Source organism: Schistocerca piceifrons, chromosome 5 (genome assembly GCF_021461385.2).
Source record: "Schistocerca piceifrons isolate TAMUIC-IGC-003096 chromosome 5, iqSchPice1.1, whole genome shotgun sequence".
Taxonomy (NCBI): Eukaryota; Metazoa; Arthropoda; class Insecta; order Orthoptera; family Acrididae; genus Schistocerca; species Schistocerca piceifrons.
Window position 1 is genome coordinate 388,529,558 of NC_060142.1, and position 26,352 is coordinate 388,555,909.

The 26,352-nt window shown below is 39.6% G+C and overlaps 1 protein-coding gene across 1 annotated transcript in view; it reads left to right on the forward strand.

Moving 5' to 3' along the window:
* LOC124798265 (probable cytochrome P450 6a14) overlaps nt 1–26,352 on the forward strand; it is a 105,584-nt gene that overhangs the window by 55,912 nt on the left and 23,320 nt on the right. Inside the window, exon 5 of the mRNA XM_047261589.1 lies at nt 21,661–21,891. Within this exon, the coding sequence (XP_047117545.1) occupies nt 21,661–21,891 (231 nt within the window). The remainder of the gene's footprint in view (nt 1–21,660; nt 21,892–26,352) is intronic.

Here is a 26,352-nt window from a genome sequence, read left to right on the forward strand (position 1 = left end):
TATGTCCTGACAGAAATTAATAATGCAGATACTAATATTAACACTATATAGGATTCTGTCAAACAGGAGACAGAACAGCCAGTTAGTGTACAAAACACTGTAACAATTAAACTATACGACTTTGCTGTGACTGATAATTCACACGCTGCGAGTGCTTGTAAAAATCTGTTTCTAGATGTAGCGGCAGAAAGAAGATTAAGTGGTTCAGTTGAAGAGGGTAGAGAATATATGAAAAATGTCATTCTACACAACTCTAAGCAGCTAGAGGTAGCATGAACAACCTTCTCTGAAGTTAATAGAATTATGAAAATTTAAAAAAAAAACAGAAGCTCATGTGGTGTTGATCAAATTTTAAATAGGATTCTGAAAAGTTGTTCCAACTTAATAAGTAACGTCCTTAGTCCTGGCATAGGGAATTTATTCTGGATGAGTTGAAATATGCAATTCAGATGCGTAACTCATCCACTTCATAAGAAAGGTGAGAAAAAAGACTTCAATGATTATTGTCCAGTTTTCTTACCGACACATTTGTCCAAAATATTCCAAAAAGTAAAATACTCAAGAGCAGTTTCACATTTAATAGAAACAATTTACTTAACGTATCACTGTTCGGATTCCATAAGGGTTGCTTGACTGATAACGCTATTTATACATTCACTCACCAAATATTACAATCCTTAAATAATTAAATATCTCCATTTGGTAATTTTATGATTTTTTCCAAGGTGTTGTGTAGATCATGTGACACTATTAGAAAAACTTAAGTTTTGTGGAACTTATGACTGAACACTTAACTGGCTGAAATCATGCTTAACAAACAGACATCAAATAGTTCTGCCGAATAATTCAGACGATGTTGGAGGGGTGGAAAATTTTACTGGTTAGGTAGAAATTACAAAGGGAGTCCCACATAGTTCAATTTTGGGTCCTATCAATGAATGACAATTACTTAATATCGAAAAAAACAAAATTGGTATTTTTTGCAGACTATACTAGTGTTATAATAAATCTCATTAGAGAGAAAGAAACATAAGATATTGTTAGGGAATTTTTTCAAAAATTATTGAAGATTTTCTGAGAATAGACTCTCCCTAAATTTTGAGAAACCACACTATATTCAGTTCTGAACAACAAATAGAATCGTACGAATAACTGATGTAGCACATCAACAGGAGTGAGTAAATAGGGCAGAATGCTCAAAATTTTTGGGCGTACATATTGAGGAAAACTTGAACTGGAAGAAACATATTACTAAGCTTCTCAAAGAATTAAGTTCAGCTACTCTTACCCTTCGTATAATTGCTAATCTCAAAAACAGACGAATTAACCGTATGACGTATTTATCATATTTCCACTCAATAGTATCTTATGGAATAATTTTCTGGGGTAATTCATTACTTAGAAAGAAAGTACTGACTGCACAAAAGCGAGCAGTAAGAATAATATGTGGGGTCCATCCACGGACATCACCGTAGGCACCTCTTAAAGAAGATAGTGTAGCGTTGCTCTTGGGGGACAAAAAATAAAAAGAACTGTTACTTTGTTTTTTAATGTCGAAAAAGTGAATATTTTGGTGGGCCACTTGGCAACAGAATCAGGGATTTATTACGCTATTATAGTAACATACGTTGACCAATTAAATACCTGAATAAGAGCAGCATATTGATATATATATATATATATATATATATTTGAGATTGCTCGGAAGAAACATTATCGTTTCTGTGCATTTTTATAGTCGCGATGTAGTCATACCCGGATCAACACTAAGGGACCAGAAGATTTATAGACTTTAAAAGAAATGCAACACTACACGAAAAAATTGGTTCAGAAATAATAGGAAAACGATAATGTTCCTTCTGCCTCATGCTGCGTTCGGCCCATCAGCGTGATCGTAATTTCTGATGAAGTAACACAAAAATAATTATCATTCAGTTAAATCAGGAGATGGAATCATCAAGGTTAACTTACGAAAATAAGCACACTTATCTTTAACACATGTTTTTTTTAATGCTACGTACCTTTTCATATTAAATTACAATAGATGACCATTGTGGTTAAATATTTTATACATAACAGTCAAAATGTCCTCTGGATGCTGTCTGTTCGATATCAGTTACAAGAAACTACATCTTTTCTGATTGGAAAAAAATAACAATTAGCATATTCACTCAATATTTTCACATCAAATATAATATACAGTTGTGGAACGCAGCAAGTCCGCGTCCGCCTCTCATGGAATACAAACAGTAAAAGGGTGAGGCGCCAAAAGCCTCATTTGTCTTGAAACAACAGAATTCTTTTTTACACAATTAATCGATATATGTACATAGAGATTTTACTGGCACCGCGCAAGAACGGCAAAGATAAAGAATAATAGATTCTGTCGCTGCTATGCGATGGTTCATTTCTTTTACTTTACAATTGTTCGATAACTTTAGGCCATCAGGCGTTTACTATTGAGCGTATATTAATGTTTGTGAGGCGAAAATTACTAATATTACACTGCCTCCCATGAGGAGGGAAGGAATACCGAAGGTATTACTTTCATCCTCATGCCCATTGGAATATTTGTAATTTTCGGATGTAACCTACAGGTTATTAGAAGTTTCATTTCATATTCATTCCATAACAAAAGAATTAACGTTTCAATTTGTAATTACTGACGGTGGATCATTGTGAATTTGTTCTGTGTTTCTACCAGTGTTTGTATGGATTCAGTCTATCTTGATGATTCTTAAAATTAAGGCTATAAGTACACATATTTACTAAATTTATAAGGAAATAGAGTCACACTTCATTTTTCATCGTTGCAAAAGTAATTTGGCTATCACAACTGGTACACAACTTTCTGTTTTGACAGTATTCATTGCATTGTCATCGTCTTGTCGATTGATTGCCTTGTCCGTCGTCGCACTTAATTATACATTTATTTTCGTCGCACATACACTATTTATGATAGACTTTGATTGTAGAGCGGCCACTGGTGATGGCTTCGACAAGGAAGTCCATATCTTTCACTTTCAGGGCTCGAGTGTGGCTCTCCGAATTATTTCCCATATGAAACAGATAAAATATCTTATATTAGAATAGCTTACAAAACTAATTTTATATACATGTGGGATGGGATATAGGAAGGATCGGATCCTTTGACGTATTTTCGTGTGCTTATTTTCATTCGTATCGTGACCTCTCGTCAAAGTTTACATTTCAACAGTGTTCAGAGGTGACCTTGTGACTTGTCTCTGTGTACAATCAGTCATTATAATAATTACGTTAACTTCTCTATCTTAGAGTCTCTCGGAAGGTTTATGATACATACAAAATGTTTTCAGTACTGGGTGTGAATGTTTTTGCTACAGAATGTAGCGCACAGCAACTGTGTTGTCGGTTGAACGTTTACATTATTTCGTCACGTGGTGGCTGTCCGCCTCCACTGTTGCGAGCAATCTTGAAATTCAGTCTGTGCGCGCGCACGTGACCGGAGCTTTCTTGCAGAGCGTTGATTTCGCGCTTGAGGTGCCGTGCGTCGCTTTTGTTCGGCGGATCGTGGCTTTGTGCTTTTTAGATTGCTGGAGGGAGCTTCTGCCACCGAAACTGCCTCACATCACTTCCTGTCCACTATTCAGTTACGGATTCACAGGTAAGTGGTAGCTACCGCTGCAACTGCACGTGTGGAATGACACTGATTATTACACACTGCACACATCAACGAAATTTTCACACATATGGTGCAGTAGAATACTGCCACTGACAATCGTCGAACTTTAAAACTTCACTTGCACTGCGGTGAGCGTCTGCGTGAACGGTGTATTAAAAGAAATTCTCGCGTCATAACATCACACGGTGTTTACAAGTTGATTTACGTACTAATATTTACAAGAGTTCATTTAAATCGAGAAATAATCTAATTGACCACTTTGAATCAAAACAATTGTTTCTCAATTAGTCTTTTTTTTTATTTAAGCCTACGGTCACAGGTAGGCTATTATGAGTCCTTTTTCTTTGACCAAATTCATTCCAATCTCCTTTACAAATTAATTTCATTCATAGTAATCTTTATCACGCTTGCTTATTCATTTTGTAGGACCAATACATTTTTTTTTAGTGCTCGTCTTATTTAGTGACTTGTGAGGGGAACTTCATTTATGTCAAAAGTTTTTCTCGTATGTGGTTGTACTTAAAGAAAGTTCGAGGACAGATTTGAAAATAGCAATTCCGCCTCTGAGTTTCGTGTAGAAATACAAACAGTCGAAAAAAAATGGGAAAAGCGGGCCTACTCGCTGATCGTCGACAGAATTTAAATTACTCCTCAACCAGGTCGAAAATTTAATTTACCTTGCGCATTACAAAAGCAATATGCGCGTCGCGAACCTACTCATTTTTATGTGTAGTGCCTCACTTCCTAAGCACACGTGCATCTTTACAAGTTGATCCTGAGGAGTGGATAGGATCAAGGATCTTAAAAGATTTGCACTTAGGAAAGGGATTCAATAAGCACATAATCACAGAGAAAACAATAAATATTGCAGTGCACACTTAAAATGAAATCTATCACTTCAAGCATGTATATCTAATATGTATCTTGCTGCAGCTTGCTTACTACTCTTTGCTCATTTCTTAGACTAAGTCAAGTTTATGCATTACGCATTTGGGTATTAATTATCATTTGTATATATAAGCCTCTCACTAGAGTGTTGTTGTTTGCTGCTGTCGCTACCTGTGAAGCTTGGGCGAGATCCTTATTCTATGTGCTGCTAGCTTGTGAATTTGCAGTATCGCTAATGCTCAATAGTACCGTGAAGTTGGCATAATAAACCATGTTACTCATATGTTTTTTTACTCAGCTTGTTTATAGTCTGGACTCATCTTACTTTGCGTTATATAATAAACTTCCTTTTTATTCCATCACGCTTTTACTTAAGGTTAACGTCAGGCCTTTTTAGAACAATTGCACTGCGTTATCAATCTGTTCCTGCTTAATCCTAGGTATCTGTTCACTTCAAAGAGATGTTATTTTATCGCTGGCACAGCACTGTGCTGGAATTTACAAGTTAAATCTACCGACTGTTTTACGCTAACAGGTGGTGCCTTATTTACGTCACCTTTGAAAATAGGGAATAACCTCTTTTGTCTGGACGTTTAAGTATTTCCTTTTAAAACAGGTCATTAATTTGTCCTAGATTAAATTTCACTTACTAATACTAAGCACATATAATCATAATTTTCATATTACTATTTAGTGAGAGAAGTGCATTATTCGCTCCTTCCTGCTCATTCTCAAATTACTATTTAGCGAGAGAAGTGCATTATTCGCTCCTTCCTCTTTCCTCATTTTAGTACCTCGGGGCTAATTAATACCTCTCGAGTACATCATTTTCCTTACATACTAACTTATAACTAAAATTGAAAATCGCCTCTAGGACATGTCCTCCTGTTTACATAAATATTATTCATGTAAATACTTGTCTACAACTTATTCTGTATTTTATTTTCCAGACACGTTGTTTTGATACATAAGGTTTCCTTTTAGCACCGGCTAACGTCCGTAGTCAGTTCAGTTCCGTTCTTGTTACTCATTGGTTAATCCTGATCTCCAATACCTTAGAATTTTCTTACAGCTTAAATTAACTTAATTCCTGGCGTTATAAAATTTTCTTAAATCCTGATGGTGGAACAATCCTTTGATTTTATTCGTGGCAGGGTCAGATAACAAATAGCTACCAATGTGTGGTTTCCTCATTATCACAAAGGGACCTTCATAAATGTGTTGCCACTTACGATTCTTCTTTAACAACAGGGATGGTTTAAAGTGAGTCCTGACTAATACCTTTTCTCCTTCTTTGAAATCTATAACTCTGTTTACCTTCTTATCAAATGCCTTTTTTCGGAGGTTAGCATACGTTGTCAATGATATGAGAGCTTGCCTGATTTTTGCGTCTAGGTCCAATTCGTTGTCTTGTAACTTTGGAAGGGGGTCTATCCATTCATTCCTCTCTTTTGATCTTGACATTAACTCATGTGGCGTGAATCCGGTCGACAGATGAGGAAGGTGGTTTACAATCTGTTCGAATGGTGTTACGAAGTCTACCCACTTAGATTGCTTATTCGGAATGTACGTCCTTATAAATCTGTTAAATTCTTTGAAGATTCTTTCTGTCGGATTCGATTGCGGTCGAAACAGGGATATCAAAATTTGTTTGATTCCATGGCGAGCAAGAAATGCACGCCACGGGCGTGATGTGAAATTTGAAGAATTATCAGACAAGATTGATTCGGGAACCCCAAATCGTGGGAAATAATCATTTTCAATGCGACGAATTATTGGATTTGCACAAGAAGATTTTACTGCGTACAGTCTTATGTGCTTAGAAAAATTGTCCAGGATTGCTACTAAGTATTTAGCGCCTCCCCTACCGGTGGGTAGTGGACCTGCTAAATCAATACTAAGAAGCTGGTTCGGCCTTTCAGCAACTATTGGATTTAGTGGAATTGAAGTGGAAATGTTTAAGGACTTTGCCTTTTGACAGATGACACAGTTTCTCAATAATTTATGAATTCTCTGGTGTAGATTCGGAACATAACAGTAAGTCGAGATTTTCCTTTTACATTTTTCTGGTCCGTAGTGACCCCATGAAATGTGAGTGTACCACAGAAGATGTTCAATGAAATTTCGAGGGATGCAAACACACCACCTCTCAGATGACTCAGACATCTTATGAAATAGCACTTGGTTATGAACTTTATAAAACTTGGACAACTTGTGGGCTGGATTTTCGTGAAGAATTTGTCTAACCTTTTTCCATTTTGGATCTGTATTTTGAAAAATCTGAATCTGCCTACATAACTGAAGAAAATACTTTCTGTGAATTGGATCTTTCATTAACAAAACTTTATAATTAGACATTTGTTCCACCAGTTCGCTGGTTTCTAGTAAGCCCTCAAGTGAGCGAGAAAGTGCGTCTGCTATAACATTATCTTTACCTTTTATATATACAATGTCAAAGTCATATTCCTGCAGGAATAAGCACCATCGAGTAAGACGAGGGTGTTGCAACTTGCATGTAAGGAGGAATGATAAGGCTTGATGGTCTGAATAGACTTTAATTTTTCTTCCATAGATATAATAGTTAAATCGCCTAAAAGCCCATATTACGGCAAGTGCCTCCAACTCCGTAACCGAATAAGACTTCTCACACTCTGATAACACTCGACTCGCAAAGCTAATCACTTGGATTTGCTCGTGTCCATTTACTAATTGAATCTGGAAAAGACAAGCGTCGATACCCACAAAGGAAGCGTCTGCAGTAATACAAAATTCCTTATCCATCTGAGGATGATGGAGAATGTTACTGTTAACCAGACTGTCTTTAATTTTCTTAAATCCGTCTTGGCATTCCGGCGTCCAATTCCAATGTGAATTCTTTTTTAAAAGGTTGTGAAGAGCGGGATTGTTCAATACCTGATTGGGAACAAAACGTCTGAAAAATGACGTAAGACTGATAAATCCTCTCAGTTGCCTTTTTGTAACAGGGGTTGGGAAGTTTTTTATAGCAGACAATTTTTCCGGGTCGGGTTTAATTCCTTCAGGGGTGATGATGTGTCCTAAAAATTTAATTTCACTTTTTCCAAACTTGGATTTCTTAAGATTTGCTGTAACACCATACTCTCTGAATCGTTGAAATATCTTTTGCAGAAGGGCCACATGATCTTCCCAATTTTTCGATGCTACAAGAACGTCATCCACATAGACTGTTACCTCATCTAAAAGTTCAGGACCTAGTACATAGTCAAGGGCAGAAATAAAAATTCCGGAACTCACATTTAGTCCAAACGGTACAACTTTGAAATGGTAAGATCTACCTGCAAATATAAACGCAGTGTACTTCCTTGACTCCTGCGCAAGTTTTACTTGCCAGTAACTGCTTTTCAAATCAAGGGTACTCAAATACTTAACTCCATGAAACTTCTGCAGATGCTCTTCAAGAGCCTCTGGTCTCGTTCTTATGGGTACTATAATTCTATTGATTAATCTTGCATCTAGGACTAGCCTTACGCTACCATCTGATTTTAGCACAGACAATAAAGGACTCGAATAAGGTGAATGAGATACTTCTATCACATTCCAGCGTAACATTTTCTTGATCTCGCACTTGACAGCTTCGCGTCTCGCATATGGAATGGAATAGCTTGTTCTACAGTAGGTTGAATGGGGCAGGACATCCATTCGATATTCAAAGCCTTTTATTAGTCCAGGTTTCTTAGAAAATACTTGAACGTAATCTGTTAACAAATTGTAAAGCTCATTCTTCTGTTGTTTGGATAATTCAATGGACTCACTAGCTTTACCGTATAATTCATTCTGACCGGGAATTAGGTCTTTATACTCATCGTCATTAACACTTTCAAGATCTGTCATGTCTTCTGTCTGACTGTACTGTTGTCTTTTAGTCCATGGCCGTACTGCTATTTGAAGCACCCCAAAGTTTGTCTTCACCTTACTTCTTAACAAATTTACAGTTACTATAGACCTATATCTCTAACGTCGATCAGTTGCAGAATTTTGGAACACGTATTGTGTTCGAGTATAATGACTTTTCTGGAGACTAGAAATCTACTCTGTAGGAATCAGCATGGGTTTCGAAAAAGACGGTCATGTGAAACCCAGCTCGCGCTATTCGTCCACGAGACTCAGAGGGCCATAGACACGGGTTCACAGGTAGATGCCGTGTTTATCGACTTCCGCAAGGCGTTCGATACAGTTCCCCACAGTCGTTTAATGAACAAAGTAAGAGCATATGGACTATCAGACCAATTGTGTGATTGGATTGAGGAGTTCCTAGATAACAGGACGCAGCATGTTATTCTCAATGGAGAGAAGTCTTCCGAAGTAAGAGTGATTTCAGGTGTGCCGCAGGGGAGTGTCATAGGACCGTTGCTATTCACAATATACATAAATGACCTGGTGGATGACATCGGAAGTTCACTGAGGCTTTTTGCAGATGATGCTGTGGTGTACCGAGAGGTTGTAACAATGGAAAATTGTATTGAAATGCAGGAGGATCTGCAGCGAATTGACGCATGGTGCAGGGAATGGCAATTGAATCTCAATGTAGACAAGTGTAATGTGCTGCGAATATACAGAAAGATAGATCCTTTATCATTTAGCTACAAAATAGCAGGTCAGCAACTGGAAGCAGTTAATACCATAAATTATCTGGGAGTACGCATTAGGAGTGATTTAAAATGGAATGATCATATAATGTTGATCGTCGGTAAAGCAGATGCCAGACTGAGATTCATTGGAAGAATCCTAAGGAAATGCAATCCGAAAACAAAGGAAGTAGGTTACAGTACGCTTGTTCGCCCACTGCTTGAATACTGCTCAGCAGTGTGGGATCCGTACCAGATAGGGTTGATAGAAGAGATAGAGAAGATCCAACGGAGAGCAGCGCGCTTCGTTACAGGATCATTTAGTAATCGCGAAAGCGTTACGGAGATGATAGATAAACTCCAGTGGAAGACTCTGCAGGAGAGACGCTCAGTAGCTCGGTACGGGCTTTTATTGAAGTTTCGAGAACATACCTTCACCGAAGAGTCAAGCAGTATATTGCTCCCTCCTACGTATATCTCGCGAAGAGACCATGAGGATAAAACCAGAGAGATTAGAGCCCACACAGAGGCATACCGACAGTCCTTCTTTCCACGAACAATACGAGACTGGAATAGAAGGGAGAACCGATAGAGGTACTGAAGATACCCTCCGCCACACACCGTCAGGTGGCTTGCGGAGTATGGACGTAGATGTAGATACTTGTTGCTGGCTCGCTACTAGAGTACAGATTCCACACTCGATGTCAATTTTAGCTTTCGTCTGCCTCAAGAATTCCATACTCAGGATACATGACACTGATAGGTTTTTAACAATAAGAAAAATGCACGTTACTGAAATAGAGTCTATCTGGATTTGAAGCTGAGTCTGAAGATTTACACGTTGTGTTAGTGGACCAATTGCTCCCGATACGGTGCAACCTTGAATTGGAAGTGATAAAACTTTGCATACAGAGGATATTTGCTTAAATAAACATAAAGATAAGACATTTATATTAGCTCCTGTATCTACAATGGCTGTTACTGCTATATTGGCAATTGATACTCTTATGGAAGCTTGAACTTGTTCGTCCCATACGTCATCATTGTCTTTCGTCTCAGTGTCTGCTACTAGATCATCCCGTAAGTTTGTCTCTTTGTCATACCTAATTGCTTTAATTTCGTGTGGACTAAGGGACAGGGTGCCCCCATTCAAACCTGCAGCATCCTCTAGGAGGCTCAAAGGTGCTGCTTTTAATTTTCCGCTCGACGCTTACTTTCCTGCTGATTTATATTTCTTAATGTTTCTTCCGTCTGGAAATGGTGTTGGTTTTGTGGTACGAACTCGGTTGCAAACGGATCTTGTTGTCCTGGCGTATTCGCTTGCGCATAATAAATTTGCGTATTATGCGGGCGTTTAGGCTTCAGAGTTCCCGAAGGTCCGTTCGCTTGTTGCGTGAAGTGTATATTTTGTGGCTGAAAGGTATTTTGCTGTGGCTTGTGTTGATTGTAACCGTTACTGAAAGGTGTACATTGGTCTCCACCTTGATTATGCCATTTATTTCTTTTCCACTGACGATTTGAATCGTAAGACTGATCGTTTTGATAATTACCGTTGATCGGTTGCGTGTTTCCATATTGCTGGGGCTGTGTGCTATAATGTGCATTTTCGTACTGAGGTGGTGACGAATTATATATTGGATTGTATCTCTGGCCGTTATTGTACTTATTTTTGTATTTGCTGTTGGAGTACGTAGTGTGTTTATTTTTGAAACCGTTGTGGGGTTGGTACTGGCTGTCGCTGTGACGCGCTTTCGCTCGGCCACCATTGTTGCCTGCGTATTCTGTATTGTGCTGGCCGCCTGCACTGAAGTGGGCGTTGCCAACATCAACTCTAGCGTCCTCGTAAATCAGATCTAACGAGTCTAACACAGATAGGAAAGTGTCTGTATCGTCCTCAGACACGTTTACTAACTTTTCTCTGATCGCAATCGGGAGCTTAGTTTTTAGAATCATAATAACGTCTTTGGCGGTGATCGGCGAATCCCAGAACTTGATTTTCGCTAAATACTTTTCAAAATATTTTCTCAAACTACCGCGCTTACTGTTAAACACTTCGGCGTTGTAAACCTCTTTTCTCAGGCGCTGCTGCACACCAGAACTCCAGAATTTAGCTAAAAACATCTGTTCAAACTCTTTGTAACTCTTACAAGAGTCGACCATTTCGGTTCCCCATAAGGCAGCATCGCCTACGATAAATCCACTAACGAACTGAATTCGCTGGCGGTCACTCCAGCTATTCGGGAAAATTCCTGAAAAATTTCGGAGGAACACGATAGGATGAATTTCTCTTTTCTGTGGGTGAAAGGTCGGAAAAATACGATGTTTGATCACGCTTTCCTCCTGCATCAAACTGACAAAAGTGGGTGGGCTGGTACTCTGGTTAACTTGTGCTTCTATAGAACTATGAGTTTGAGCGTTAACAAATGGTGAACGGTAATGTACCTGCTGTTGTTCATTACTTCGTGGTGAATTATTCCAGTCTCCTGACACGGGTGGCAGGGAATTTTCAACTTGACATTTTAGTGTACGAACTTCATCAACTATCTGTTGACGCCATTCAGGTAAATCTTGAGCTAACGTTCGTCTTATCTGGCCTAATTCTGACATCACCGTGTCTCCTGTTTTTCCAGGGGCTGCCAATATTTCAAAGGTCACGTTTTTGACAGTTTCCCTGAGTTCGTTCTTGACCTTGTCTTCTATGAATCCGTCTTTGTTTCTAATCCACTGTTGGTAGTGGTCGGACAATGCTTCAGCATGTGCCTTAACAGTATTCTTTATTTGATCCTCTACATTAAGAGTCTCAATCTGTTTGGAAAGATCATCAACAACATTCTCGATCGTGTCTACTGCGGTTTTAACTCCTTTGACCTCATCAGAGATTGCAGTATAATCTTCTTTTAAGGTCGCAGCTTGTTTTTGATATTCCATCACTTTTGAATTTATTTCTCCCTTGGCTGCTTCGATTTTTTCATCTAACCGTTTTGAAATATCCTCTATTTTTGACTCTACTTGTGTGTTAATTTCTAGCCTCATGGTCGTGATCTGACTACTGATTTGGCTTTGGACATTACCCAACATGGTATTTAAATCAGCTGTTATGTCTGCCTTTAGTTCGGCCTTTACCGAATTTAACCGTGTATTTAGGTCATTTATCTCCGTTTGCAGATCTGTTTTTACTGAATTTATGTCTGCTTTTACTGAATTGCACAAATTTGTAAGGACCTGATTTTTATTATGCCGTCTTTCGGCCTTCTCTTTTTCCTCGCGGGCCTTTTCATCTAATCTTTCCTGTTTTTGGCTTTCGAACTTGCGTTCCATTATTGCTTCGATCATTGCAGCCAAGTCATTTTTTTTCAAAAGCGGGAATAGTTTGCACACTAGGACCAGCTTCTAAAACTTCGGTCGAGGCTGCTTCTGCCTCCGCTCGTGTACCTATCGCGCGTGATCGTAATGGATAGTGAGGTCCATTCGCATCACCGCTGTCGTCTGGTTTTGTTTGTGTCCGCTGTTTACCGTCAGCCATGTTCATGAATTATTTGTCAAACGTCAAAATGCTACAGATATTGTTTGTCACTGCCGTCAGTCGTTTGTCTGTGACGTAGTGCTATGGCTTACTGGGACCTAAGATAAAATTTTAACTCTCGGTAGCAACTGACGTTCATTTACGCCAAGAAGACAAGATGGTTCCTACTAATTACAAACAAATGAAATATCACACGTTTTACCAGTTTTGAGCGTAGTTATCCGCCATATCGTAATTTTTTTTATGCACTGACAACAATGGTACACTTTCACTGAATTTAACTACATAAGAATGGACTATGGACAAATTGAAATAAAGCTGTTTCAAGGCAAGGAAAGACAGGTTTAAGTTCTGATCAACTCGAAAGATGCTACGTCACTACGAAAGCTTGGCTACTGCGTATAAAAATTTGACTTACTATGGCTGTCTTGATACAGCTGGATACTCGCGTTTTTTGGTAATTTCATCAATCGTTCTTCTGAATTAATTAAAAGGTTTTCCCACTTCTCTTTCTCGGTTGAATTGCATCCACATGAAAAAATGAAACAATTATTAGAACAAGAACTGAAAATTTTTTAAACACAATACATGAAATGATTTTTTGATCAAGTCCCTGTTCGGGCGCCAAGTGTAGCGTTGCTCTTGGGGGACAAAAAATAAAAAGAACTGTTACTTTGTTTTTTAATGTCGAAAAAGTGAATATTTTGGTGGGCCACTTGGCAACAGAATCAGGGATTTATTACGCTATTATAGTAACATACGTTGACCAATTAAATACCTGAATAAGAGCAGCATATTGATATATATATATATATATATATATATATTTGAGATTGCTCGGAAGAAACATTATCATTTCTGTGCATTTTTATAGTCGCGATGTAGTCATACCCGGATCAACACTAAGGGACCAGAAGATTTATAGACTTTAAAAGAAATGCAACACTACACGAAAAAATTGGTTCAGAAATAATAGGAAAACGATAATGTTCCTTCTGCCTCATGCTGCGTTCGGCCCATCAGCGTGATCGTAATTTCTGATGAAGTAACACAAAAATAATTATCATTCAGTTAAATCAGGAGATGGAATCATCAAGGTTAACTTACGAAAATAAGCACACTTATCTTTAACACACGTTTTTTTTTTAATGCTACGTACCTTTTCATATTAAATTACAATAGATGACCATTGTGGTTAAATATTTTATACATAACAGTCAAAATGTCCTCTGGATGCTGTCTGTTCGATATCAGTTACAAGAAACTACATCTTTTCTGATTGGAAAAAAATAACAATTAGCATATTCACTCAATATTTTCACATCAAATATAATATACAGTTGTGGAACGCAGCAAGTCCGCGTCCGCCTCTCATGGAATACAAACAGTAAAAGGGTGAGGCGCCAAAAGCCTCATTTGTCTTGAAACAACAGAATTCTTTTTTACACAATTAATCGATACATGTACATAGAGATTTTACTGGCACCGCGCAAGAACGGCAAAGATAAAGAATAATAGATTCTGTCGCTGCTATGCGATGGTTCATTTCTTTTACTTTACAATTGTTCGATAAATTTAGGCCATCAGGCGTTTACTATTGAGCGTATATTAATGTTTGTGAGGCGAAAATTACTAATATTACAATAGGTAGTTTAACTCCACTATCACAATACATATATTCTCTAATGAAATTCATCGTAAATAACCCATCACAATTTAAGAAGAACTTTGAGGTCCACACCAAACATCAGCACTTCAGTAATTACAGTTGCACTAATTTCAAAATCCTCTACCGGACCCACATTTGTCTACTGTAGCTGCATGAAAAACAAAGGCACAGGCGGTGGCAATGCAAGTAAAATAGCTGCAGGAAACATGAGTAGCTTAAAGGTGCAGTTTATATTGCAAACGTGAATATGAGTCTGTGGGATGGATACGTTTCGACAAGGCGTGTCTATTTTATTAACAAAATTATTGGTAGATTGCTTCTTAAACATGAATGTTATGTGGAGGTGTGACTGCTGCGAGGAACACATACAGTTGAAAAGTCTTCCATTTCACTTCCTTTGACGTCATATGGACGTGTGTTAACCGCTTGACTCTCGTAGTCATTTTCCGCTAATTTAAACAGCTGCTGGGTAAACACAGTGCGACCAATGCGCAAACAGGAAAGACACCCAACCTTGGCTGAGGTTTTATGAGGTTTCCCTCAGCCATAAGACAAATGTCAGGGTTGTGCATATTCCCCAAAACCAACCAACTAATAATAATTAAAAAATAGATTATAACACAGAGAATAAGATTAAACCCACCCAATCTACCAAATACAATTGGTTCAAAACGTTGCCATTAAGAGCGTTTGCTAGTTCACGGCCAAGTGTTTTGCCAGAAAGTCTTCAATACACGAACTTCGCACGACGATCCAAGTCCTCCAAATAAGGTAAGCTTCATTCGCTTTAAACTGGCAGTACAATTAACAGATGCACGCCCGCTTGACTCGAGACGGAACGAATACTTGTAAAGTCACGGTCCGCGGCATAACGTTTGTCGATAAAAACGTCCCGGTCTTAGCGCAAGCATAACGAGTTACGCATTTACCTAACTAAACCTGGACACAGCAACCCACATTAACCTGAAATGATGAATAATACAAAACTAAACTATAACTTATAGGGTACCTCTTGGCACACGGAGCATTTTTTGTGGATAAAAATACGCACTACGCCGACTATTTTGTAACAAGTTTGCATGTTGGACCTGGAAAATCATGGCTATCTTAGCGGTAACGCTATGGCTCCTTCACCGCCAAACCAAACACTGCAGTGAGTTAACTCTCAAAAAAATTCGAAGAAGTACAGAGCACAATCACATCCCATCGGGACAAAGAGACCACAAATGCAGCTGATCAGCATTGCATGCACGTAATAAATCTACGTAATGGAAGTACTTTACCCCCCTACATCCTAATTCTACAGCACAGATTACCCATGAAGTGCATATTATACCTAAATAACGAGTGTGATTCCTATCTACACGCATGAAACACTCTTAATCTAACATGATTGTCACTTCCTAAGACGCACGTAAATAGTAAAGCTATGCTAAAAAATGAGCCACATAAGTTTGTTAGAAAACTATGTAAGATGAGACTCGCGTCCTGCTTGTCTGTTCATTTGTAGAACGGTTTGCATACTTGATGGGTCAATAATTCTACAGTGTAACATCTGCTTTATCTCTTTGGAGACGGCTGGTCGTTATGCCTAGATGATGGAGTAGGACGAGTGATGAAAAGTTGCATGAGGCATGACATTAAGCTTGCACCTGTAACAGTTGATTATTCCAGGCTTTTCCTCCAAACTACCACTGTATTCAGTCATGGCACGTTGCAGATTGGCCCGTTGATGGACAACAATGTGGTTCAGTTCAGTGGCTGTCATTGCGTCTCTGGAACTGCAGGGGCTTAAGGTGGTACAATGTGGACCCACATTTGGTTCCGACGGACTGCGCGTGTACCCGCGGACAGAACCGGCCACGGCCTACGGGTGAAGCTAGCAAATTTATGTTTTGTAAAACGATACTTCCGACAGAGAGGTCGATTCTTCACAAGGACGTCGACGCCAATGACGCAATCGTTCATAAGACTATCGACAGTAAGGAACTCATAAAACACAACCTGTTCCTCCAGTTCCGCTTCAAAATGGGCATGAGCTGAACAGCTTTATTATGCATACTTTCGGCACCGGGGACTCTGCATGCATTAACGGGCAACGTTGGCACCTCGTTACACTCAGAAATATGTCTGGACAGGGCGGTTGAGATTAGTTTCAGGTCCGGAATCAATAATGGCCTCAGAATCATTTCTCCAAATTATAAGCTGATAGTTGATCGCTTTTATATGTGATTCACCCGAGAAGAAGTTTCATGGCTCACATGTCAATGCCATCATTGTAGCGCAACACGCGGACGTCAAAATCTGTGCCCCTCGCATCCCTGTCGATGAGATCATTGCGGTTAACCAGTCTAGTCGTAGTTAGTGTTCCTGTGGTTTGCGATCAAAGCGTTCTTTCAACATTTGGCTTTGACAGCAGTTCCTGCTATTATTATGCAGGCTTAATGCCTTCGCCTGATTAAACGCCCCTCGATTTTGTGTTCTTATGAGGTAGGTCTTAAGAATGTGGTGTACATTAGTCGAATTGCCATCGCAGGTGAATTCATTGCCCGAATCAACATGTACTTTACGAGTGTAACAAGCATGCGTTTCTTGACGGTGGTGGATGACCATTGCTGCGATAGTATTAAGTTTATCATGAGGTTCAGGGTATGCTAGATACTTATTGTAAATTTTTTGCGATACACCTTTCAGAAAATGCAGACTCATGTTCAGAAAAGAAAATAGAACACCTTGAACGACTAGAGATAAGACCTTTATGATCACAGGACATGTACATTAGTATGATCTGCAGAAATTATTGGTATTTGAACAATGTCAGCCCTCGGGTTCAAGATCAACATCGATGTTGCGTCACTATAAATCGAAGGTAATGGATCAGAGTGACTTGAGCAGACGTGCTCGACGCCTCGTAGACGTATGCGCGAACCTTACCGTCAAATCAGTGAGTTTGAGAGAGGGCGCATTATTTGCATGAGAGAATGTGATGCATCCATCCTGGAAATAGCTGCTCGTGTGGGACAAAGTGTTTCGGCAGTGCAAAGAGTGTGTGCAGAATGGTTCACGGAAGGCCGTAGAACACGTCGAGATGGGTCAGGTCGCACCACCCAGACCACTCCTGGAGAAGATCGACACCTCATCCGAATGGTATTGCAGATTGCAGGACAGACATGCGTCCTCCTCGTCTCTGGCGCAACAGTGGAGCAGTGTAACACACGTACACTCTCAGAGACGACAGTCTGCTGCCATTTATTACGGCATGGGTTACGTGCGCGTCGTCCACTTTTCCGCCTACCTTTGACGAATGAGCAGAAACATGCTAGACGGCAGTTGTGTATGGAACGACGTCACTGGGGACAAGAATGGTATAAGATGGTGTTTTCAAACGAATCCAGGTCCTGTTTGTTTGAAAATGGTAGCCGCATCTTGGTTCACCAAGGAAAGGGTTAGCGACATCACAGTGACTACAGTTTCACGGGACATACAGCGCGAGCTCAAGGCCTTATGATGCGGCGTGCTATTGGGTACAACCAAAAATCACAGCCAGTGCGTGTGTAGGGTATTGTGACCAATGTGACCTACGTGAACAACATCCTGCGACCCATAGCCATACCCTTTACGCAGAACACCCGAGACGCCTTTTTTCAGCAAGACAATGCACCACAACGTCTTGATACACGAACACGTACCTTCTTGGTATCACAGGATGTCAGCCTTTTGCCCTCTCCCGCCAGATCACAATACTTGTTGCCAAACGAAAATGTGTGGGATATGGTGAAAGAACGGGCTCAACACTGTGACCCAGATCCAACTACCACAGATGAACTTTGAAACCAGGTGAATGCGGCATGTATAGCTATACCATTGGACACCATTCGCGCCTTTTTAGGCATCGATGCCTTCACGCATGGAACAAATTATTAGGGTCCATGGCAGACCCTGTGTCTACTGGGCAACAGGACACATGCTGAACCGAGGTGACTGAAATGCTAATCATTTTTGCAGAACATTCTAATGTTCATGTCCTGTGAATATGAATGTCCTATCTCTAGTCGTTCAAGGTATTACGTTTTTTTCTGAACATGAGTGCAATTTCTGAGCAGTTACTTTTAGTCTTTCTTGATCTTGTGGACGACTCATGCTCATAGCTCATAGACGGGTTGCAAGGAAATTGCCCCATAACAACAGAAATTGTTCTCTACAAAGTCTATCGGTCAAATAATGTTATAGATAGGATAGCAAAAGGAAAATGGGTGTGGCGTTCAAGGTTTAAAAAATAATGCTGTCTAGCTCGTGACGAAAATGGGACGCAATCATAGCAAAGAGAAAATCGTCAATCCAACGAACATACTGAGATGGTAACGAAGAGTCGATGTACATGGAAATTAAGCCATAGTTGACAAGGCAGTCTGTACATTGAGCAAGCAGTAAAGGAAACGAAGGCGAAATTTGGAAAGAAATTAAAACTCAGAGAGAAGAAATAAAAACTTCAGGTTTTCCGACGACGTTGTAACTTTATCAGAGACAGTAAAGAACTTTGAATGCAAGTTGAAGGGAATGGACAGCGTCTTGATAAGAGACTGGAATATAGTCGAATTAAATCAGGCAGTGCTGGGGGAAATAGATGATTGAAATGACATTAAAAACAGGAGCACAGTTTTACTATTTGGGCAGCAAGATAACTGATTATGGTCGAAGTAGAGAGGATAGAAAATGCGGACTGTCTATACAAGAAAGGATTTCTGAAAAAGAGGAACTTTTTTATGTTACGGATTGAAAACCCATGAAGTCAAGATCACCCATGAAATGTTCTTTATTTGGATTGGTTACTAGTTTCGGCTAACAATCTAGCCATTTTCAGATCTAAGATGTAAAACAGATTTTCTCTTACGTTAGCAACGTTCAACAGCTTACAGAAAAGCATATAATATTGTCGCAGCGTTCAAGATATAAACACGAATTAGTTTAAGAATACATACCATGAACCAGTCTTGATTATTATTGGTGCCTTTACGGCTTCACACATCGTTATAACTTTTTTTAAAAACGACAACATCCATACATGACATAATTAAAAATAGCTTTTCCTCGGGGTCAGTGTAATTGTACGATGGTCATAAAATTGAAAATATACATTAATATAGAAAATAAAACAATATTTGCATAAGGTTCTATCCATTAAAATTACTAAATGTAAAAGACATCGTTTTATGGAAGGCGTTATGCCGTTACAACTTCGTACCCGCCACAATCAGTATTTACATCATTTCGTAACATAGATCATCATATATGTGTTTCTGTAACGTGGTACATGTGAATACTATGGCATTTGACGATCATTACAACGTTCAAGAAACCCAACATTAGGCATATACATAGTATACATATGTGTGGTCAGTACTGTGGCCCGTGCGGTTAAAGGTGCTGCAGTCTGGAACCGCAAGACCGCTCCGGGCGCAGGTTCGAATCCTGCCTCGGGCATGGATGTTTGTGATGTCCTTAGGTTAGTTAGGTTTAACTAGTTCTCAGTTCTAGGGGACTAATGACCTCAGCAGTTGAGTCCCATAGTGCTCAGAGCCATTTGAGCCATTTAGTACTGTGGCGAAATGAGGACTGACAGCCACTAGGTTTTGACAGGTTGCTTGAAGCGAAGATCGACAGATGGTGTTAGCAGCTGGCTATACAACTTACATAAAATCTACATGTTTTAATAATTTAAGGTACAGGATTTAAATGTAATGAAAATTAAGTAGTTGACATCAATACAGCTCGTCTTATAGTAAAACCAACAGACCTATAATAACTGGCATGATAGGAATCTGCTGACGTTATAAAAACCAAGTGATGCCGTTTTGTGCAGTACTTTATCGGGTTAATACGTTTACGGGGTTGCTGGCCTTAGCCATTGTCTCAAAATATTTTTATTTTTAATACGTGTCTGCACAACGAACGAAATTATAAGGAACATCACCAACTCGCAACTCTATGGGCCAAAATTGAGGTCGAACTAATGATAAGCAGTTTTTTTCATCATTGTGGAGATAACAGGTCATACAGTTACTAGACTGATATAAAATTGTGCAATGGACACAATGAAAGAACGGCATTTTTAAAAACATATTACAATGTATGTCTTGATGACAGATCATGACTTAAGGAGCTTCACTCATATGCAACAATACGAATCATAACGGAGGTCGAAACAACGCTGGGTTATTTTTACGTCGAAGTGGCGGTTCTACGTAACAACAACGGATATCATTTATTAAATGAAAAAGGACAAACGTATGAACATGTAGGCAATATATAAATAATAAGATATTATAAAAGAAAAATAATAAAGACTGCATTTAGTTCTGTGGCTAGATGCCCACCAAGATCATACGTAATAAGTGCAATACTTAGGTTCCTGGAATTTATCGTAGTCTTACACATTCGATGACCCATTGCTCGATATCCACTGACAGAAATATGTATATTTGTAACTAACTTTGTGCCATACTCTATCACATCGTTGGCATTCCCACTCTTAGAAAACTCTTACTTAATCGGGCTTTATAAGATTTCTCGAATGCATCGGTGAGATTTAGTCATAGTAGCCGTCCATATGTAGGTGGTACCGTTGCCTGAAGTCTAAGTTCAAATCGGTGGTTCAAGCATGTGTATAGGAAATACGTGTGAAAGGAGGAAAGGTAGAGATCAAGGAGTTAGGTTTCACAAGAGCGTCCAAATCAGCGCTTGTTCAGTATTACTACACCGAAACGAACTACCTTGAGCAATCACATATAAACGAAAGGAAAACGCATTTTCTATTCATTAATAATCTATTGAAGTGACAAAATAGTTTCAGTTTTTGTGCAGATCCTATGGGACTCGTCTGTTTTGCCAGTGATGATACTGTGTAAGTTAAAGCCTTAGTTCCGGCGGTGCTGCAACAGTCTTGCAGCAACCATGGATTCTGCGTTTAATAAATACATGGCTGCTATGGAACGCAAAGTAGAGAAGTTGATTTATTGTGACAGTCATTACGGGCTAAATATCATCTGCGTTGTTCCTACTTCTTTTTAAGCTTGTACGTACAGGTTTTCAAGAAGTTAAGAAGTCCTGTTATGTGAAGTACTGGGCTGAAAAAAGTGCAGAAAATTACAGCATTTAAGCTGCATCGATGAATAAGAAGCTAATGATAACGAGTTAATAACGCTAACAGTCTTTAATATTCAATGCTAAGTGGTTTGTGCTTTCGCCTAATATACTTTCACTCTGTCAGTGAGTATCTTTTCTCATGTTATGCCACTTTATCTGTTCGTATTTGCAGAGGACGTGAAACTGGGCCTGGGACAGCTTGCAGCGCAATGCGTCGTGTTTTTCGTGGCGGGCTTTGAGACATCGGCAACAACCATGGGATTTGCGCTGCACGAACTGGCCTGGAACCAGGACATCCAGAGGAAATTGCAGCAGGAGGTGGACGACACACTGAAGGAGTCTGGCGGACAGCTGACGTACGACGGCGTCATGAGCATGACGTATCTTGACAAAGTTATTTCAGGTAAGACGATATGTTTCTAAACAGCCCACTTTCTGCCTCTCGAGATTCCACTTACATGTGAGGTGACGGTTTTCAATTATGTACGGAGCCTTGTCAATGAATAATGTAAGTAAGCATGCGAAATTTTACCTTTGTGTTATGTAAATCAAATTCGAAATTGGTTTTCCTGCCCAGATTGTGCTGTGGTGCAAGGTCACAGATAAGACTGTCCTTAAGGCTTGTAAGCTCACATTTATTACAATAAATGACATACCTGAAATGTTACCACTCTCATTATTACGTCAGATAGGCAATGCACGTAGTAAGTTCGTCGTATTCATGATTTCCTCTTCAAAGTAACATACCGTACTTATTATTTAACACAAAATGACATAAAAAATTTAAGTTATTCATGAGCAGCTACTTGAGAATATGTATGAACTTCAAATGACACGACGAACCGTCTCGTTCTGCATATGGATTCAAACCCAGGTCATGCAGAGTAAGCAAAGATTTCGTGACTGACTATTCATATAGAGAGTGATTCCTCGTAAGACTATCAGTTAACATATATCACATTTAAATTACACAACGTAAACAAGTAAAATTCATGCCATGAATTTTATTTTATTTGTTCTTCGTTTTTTCACCGTATTTAAGTATTTAATTTTTTCTCCTGTAAGGCTGATTTGTAACTTCACTAACCAATCTTTGGGTTGTGAAGTTCTACAATTACTACCACTGAACGAAAAGTACTAGAAGTGGTTCAAGCTATAGTTTACTTAATCACTCTCCGTGTAGCTAAGTGCTAGCTCAGGGTTAGTTTACGTAGCCTGGAGTTATCGTGGAGTCCTCTTGGTCCGCTTGAACTGTGGCCAGATTACACACGTTCTAGGGGGTCACGTGTTTGGAGAGCTATCGACGAAACTACCTATCGTTTCACTATCTTACTGGGGCCCAAAAGTTCGTCGACCCGTGATCATTGCTAAATCTGAGCTGAGCTATGTTCAGAGCAGTCTCAGTGATCAAAAATATCAGAGCTCAGGGTCAAATTTTTCAACTCGCAGGCCGATCACTTGACAGGAGGGAACTCAAATCAATACAGTCAATTGACAGTCAGGTAGTTTCTATGTTATCTGCATTAACTATGGTATAGAGGATAACACTACATTCTCTGCAGGAAGTATTTATGAACACCCCACCCATACTGTGACCCCTAATGTGACACATGAAGATTGTGTGCATAAACAACTGGATAAGACACTGAGATCTACACTGATAGAATTCCTCGAGTAAGTAGTAGCGCCACTTTTGTGCCTGTTTTGCCGAAAGTATTTTCCTTTCCTATCTTAGCTATCCATTCGGTACTTAGATTTTTTAGTAGTATACCATCTCCAGCATATTCTTGCCTGCTATCTCCCTGAGGGGCTCCATCACCCGCATAACATTGGAACTCCCAATGACTAGCATACCCACACTCTGTATTTGTCCGGACTGGGCAGGAAAATCGACCTCTAGCCTAACAGGAGAGGCATCCCGTGCTGGCTCAGAGTTATCATCAACACCGGGTAGCACCTCGTACCTGTTGCTAAGACAAGGGGGCCAGCAGCACGGCCTGCTCCCTCTTTCGCCTTCCGCCCAGTGACACGCTAACCCACCACTGTCTGCCATCCACTCTGAAGTGAGGACGGACCTGTCAGATGTTGGGTATGGGAAGCCGCAGCGAAGTTCCGGTCACCAGGGGACTCCAGTGGCACCAAAGGAGTCGCAGATCTCGTCACTGACGCCCCGACGTCACCGCAACTTCGAGCATTAGCTAGAAGCTTGTCGACGGCAGTCAACGCAGCTTCCAGTTGTTTATGGACAGCAGCCAACTCTCCTTGTGTCCGCTCAAAACAAGCTGTGTATAAAATAGATATAAGGTTTCAAATGGCGCTACTGAGTTTGAAAATATACCAAAAGAGAATAAAGTAACATCAAAAGTTGGTGTGCAGATTTCTCATTGTACTCTGAGACCGCAAGCCATTAAACAGAAATAAATTTCTGTACAGGGAAAATTTCCACTAGGAAGGCGCCATACATAAAGATATCCACAAGACTTATGTAACAACGTTTTTTTTCCTTTTCTCTGTATAAAATGGCGTCTCAGATAGCAGAGATTCGTCAGTTCTTCTTAAGTATAGTTCTTAATTTTAAGGTTTGGGTGACTTACTTTAAATCCTCTTACTATTTGCACTGAAAGACCTGAGTCGAAACAAGGCCCCCGGAGTAGACAACATTCCATTAGAACTACTGACAGCCTTGGGAGAGCCAGTCCTGACAAAACTCTACCATCTGTTGAGCAAGATGTATGAGACAGGCGAAATACCCTCAGACTTCAAGAAGAATATAATAATTCCAATCCCAAAGAAAGCAGGTGTTGACAGATGTGAAAATTACCGAACTATCAATTTAATAAGTCACAGCTGCAAAATACTAACGCGAATTATTTACAGACGAAGGGAAAAACTGATAGAAGCCGCCCTCAGGGAAGATCAGTTTGGATTCCGTAGAAATGTTGGAACACGTGAGGCAATACTGACCCTACTACTTATCTTAGAACAAAGATTAAGGAAAGGCAAACCTACGTTTCTAGCATTTGTAGACTTAGAGAAAGCTTTTGACAATGTTGATTGGAATACTCTCTTTCAAATTCTGAAGGTGGCACGGTAAAATACAGGGAGCGAAAGGCTATTTATAATTTGAACAGAAAGCAGATGGCAGTTACAAGAGTCGAGGGGTATGAAAGGGAGGCAGTGGTTGGGAAGGGAGTGAGACAGGGTTGTAGCCTATCCCCGATGATTCAGTCTGTTTATTGAGCAAGCAATAAAGGAAACAAAATAAAAGTTCGGAGTAGGTATTAAAATCCACGGAGAAGAAATAAAAACTTTGAGGTTTGCCGATGACATTGTAATTCTCTCAGAGACAGCAAAGGACTTCGAAGAGCAGTTGAAAGGAAATGACAGAGTCTTGAAAGGAGGGTATAAGATGAACATCAACAAAAGCAAAATGAGGATAATGGAATGTAGTCGAATGAAGTCGGGTGATGCTGAGGGAGTTCGATTAGGAAATGAGACGCTTAACGTAGTAAAGGAGTTTTGCTATTTGGGGAGCAAAATAACTGATGATGGTCGAAGTAGAGAGGATATAAAATGTAGAATGGCAATGGCGAGGAGAGTGTTTCTGAAGAAGAAAAATTTGTTAACATCGAGTATAGATTTAAATGTCAGGAAGTCGTTTCTGAAAGTATTTGTATGGAGTGTAGCCATGTATGGAAATGAAACGTGGACGAGGAGGTATTAATAGAATTGGGGAGAAGAGGAGCTTGTGGCACAACTTGACTAGAAGAAGGGATCGGTTGGTAGGACATGTTCTGAGACATCGAGGGATCACCAATTTAGTATTGGAGGGCAGCGTGGAGGGGAAAAATCGTAGAGGGAGACCTAGAGATGAATACACTAAGCAGATTCAGAAGGCTTTAGGCTGCAGTAGGTACTGGGAGATGAAGAAGCTTGCACAGGATAGAGTAGCATGGAGAGCTGCATCAAACCAGTCTCAGGACTGAAGACCACAACAACAACAACAACAACAACAACTATTTGCACGGCGGTGTTTAGTGAACGTTTCGGAATGAACGTCGGGAGATAAGTCTATGCTCGAAGAGAGTTGTGATATCCAAACAAATTATAAAAATATTCCACATCTCCTCCTAAATAACTGGACCGATTGCAGTCAAACTTGGTACACATATCCCTTACTGTCAGCTACAATTTTGTATTGGTAAGAACCACATGCCTGTCATAGTTCAGGAGATATGGCGTCATAAACAATGAGATACGTAAAAAAATGCCGTATCATGCATGGAGTTTTAATACATTTAGTCTTTACTATTAAAGACACTCCTAGAGTCGAGTGAATACCTAACACCTGGCAGCGTTTTAACAGCGTTCAGCTGCGAAGTACAAACGGCTGCAGGCGAAAACAATAGCCGTCTCTACAGCTATGAAGAGCCGTCACCGTAGAGACGTCTACAAAACCACGTTGTAGACACGCGAAACAGCTGCGTCTAGTGTACAGAGACTGTCCAGGACACTGTACTCATACATCCGTATATTATGCACATTCATTTGTACGACTGTGTCATAATTTCAAAGATCTTTTCGCGAATAAATGGAAACGAAAAATTTTTTGCTATTACACTACAAACACAGTTCATTTTTTGTTTTCTTATCTAATATAAAATTGGCGAAATGAATATCTGGAAAATGCCGTGTTCGTCAGCTAGTATGAAAAATAAAAATAACGTAGTGATCGTTTATAACTGATTATATTAAGGTGCCAAAGGAACTGATTAAATAATAAAATTAGTAGCATCAGTACACAGGCCAGAATCTAGGAAAGCGTTCGGAGTAACTGCTCAGATTTGAAGGATTTAGCAGAAAA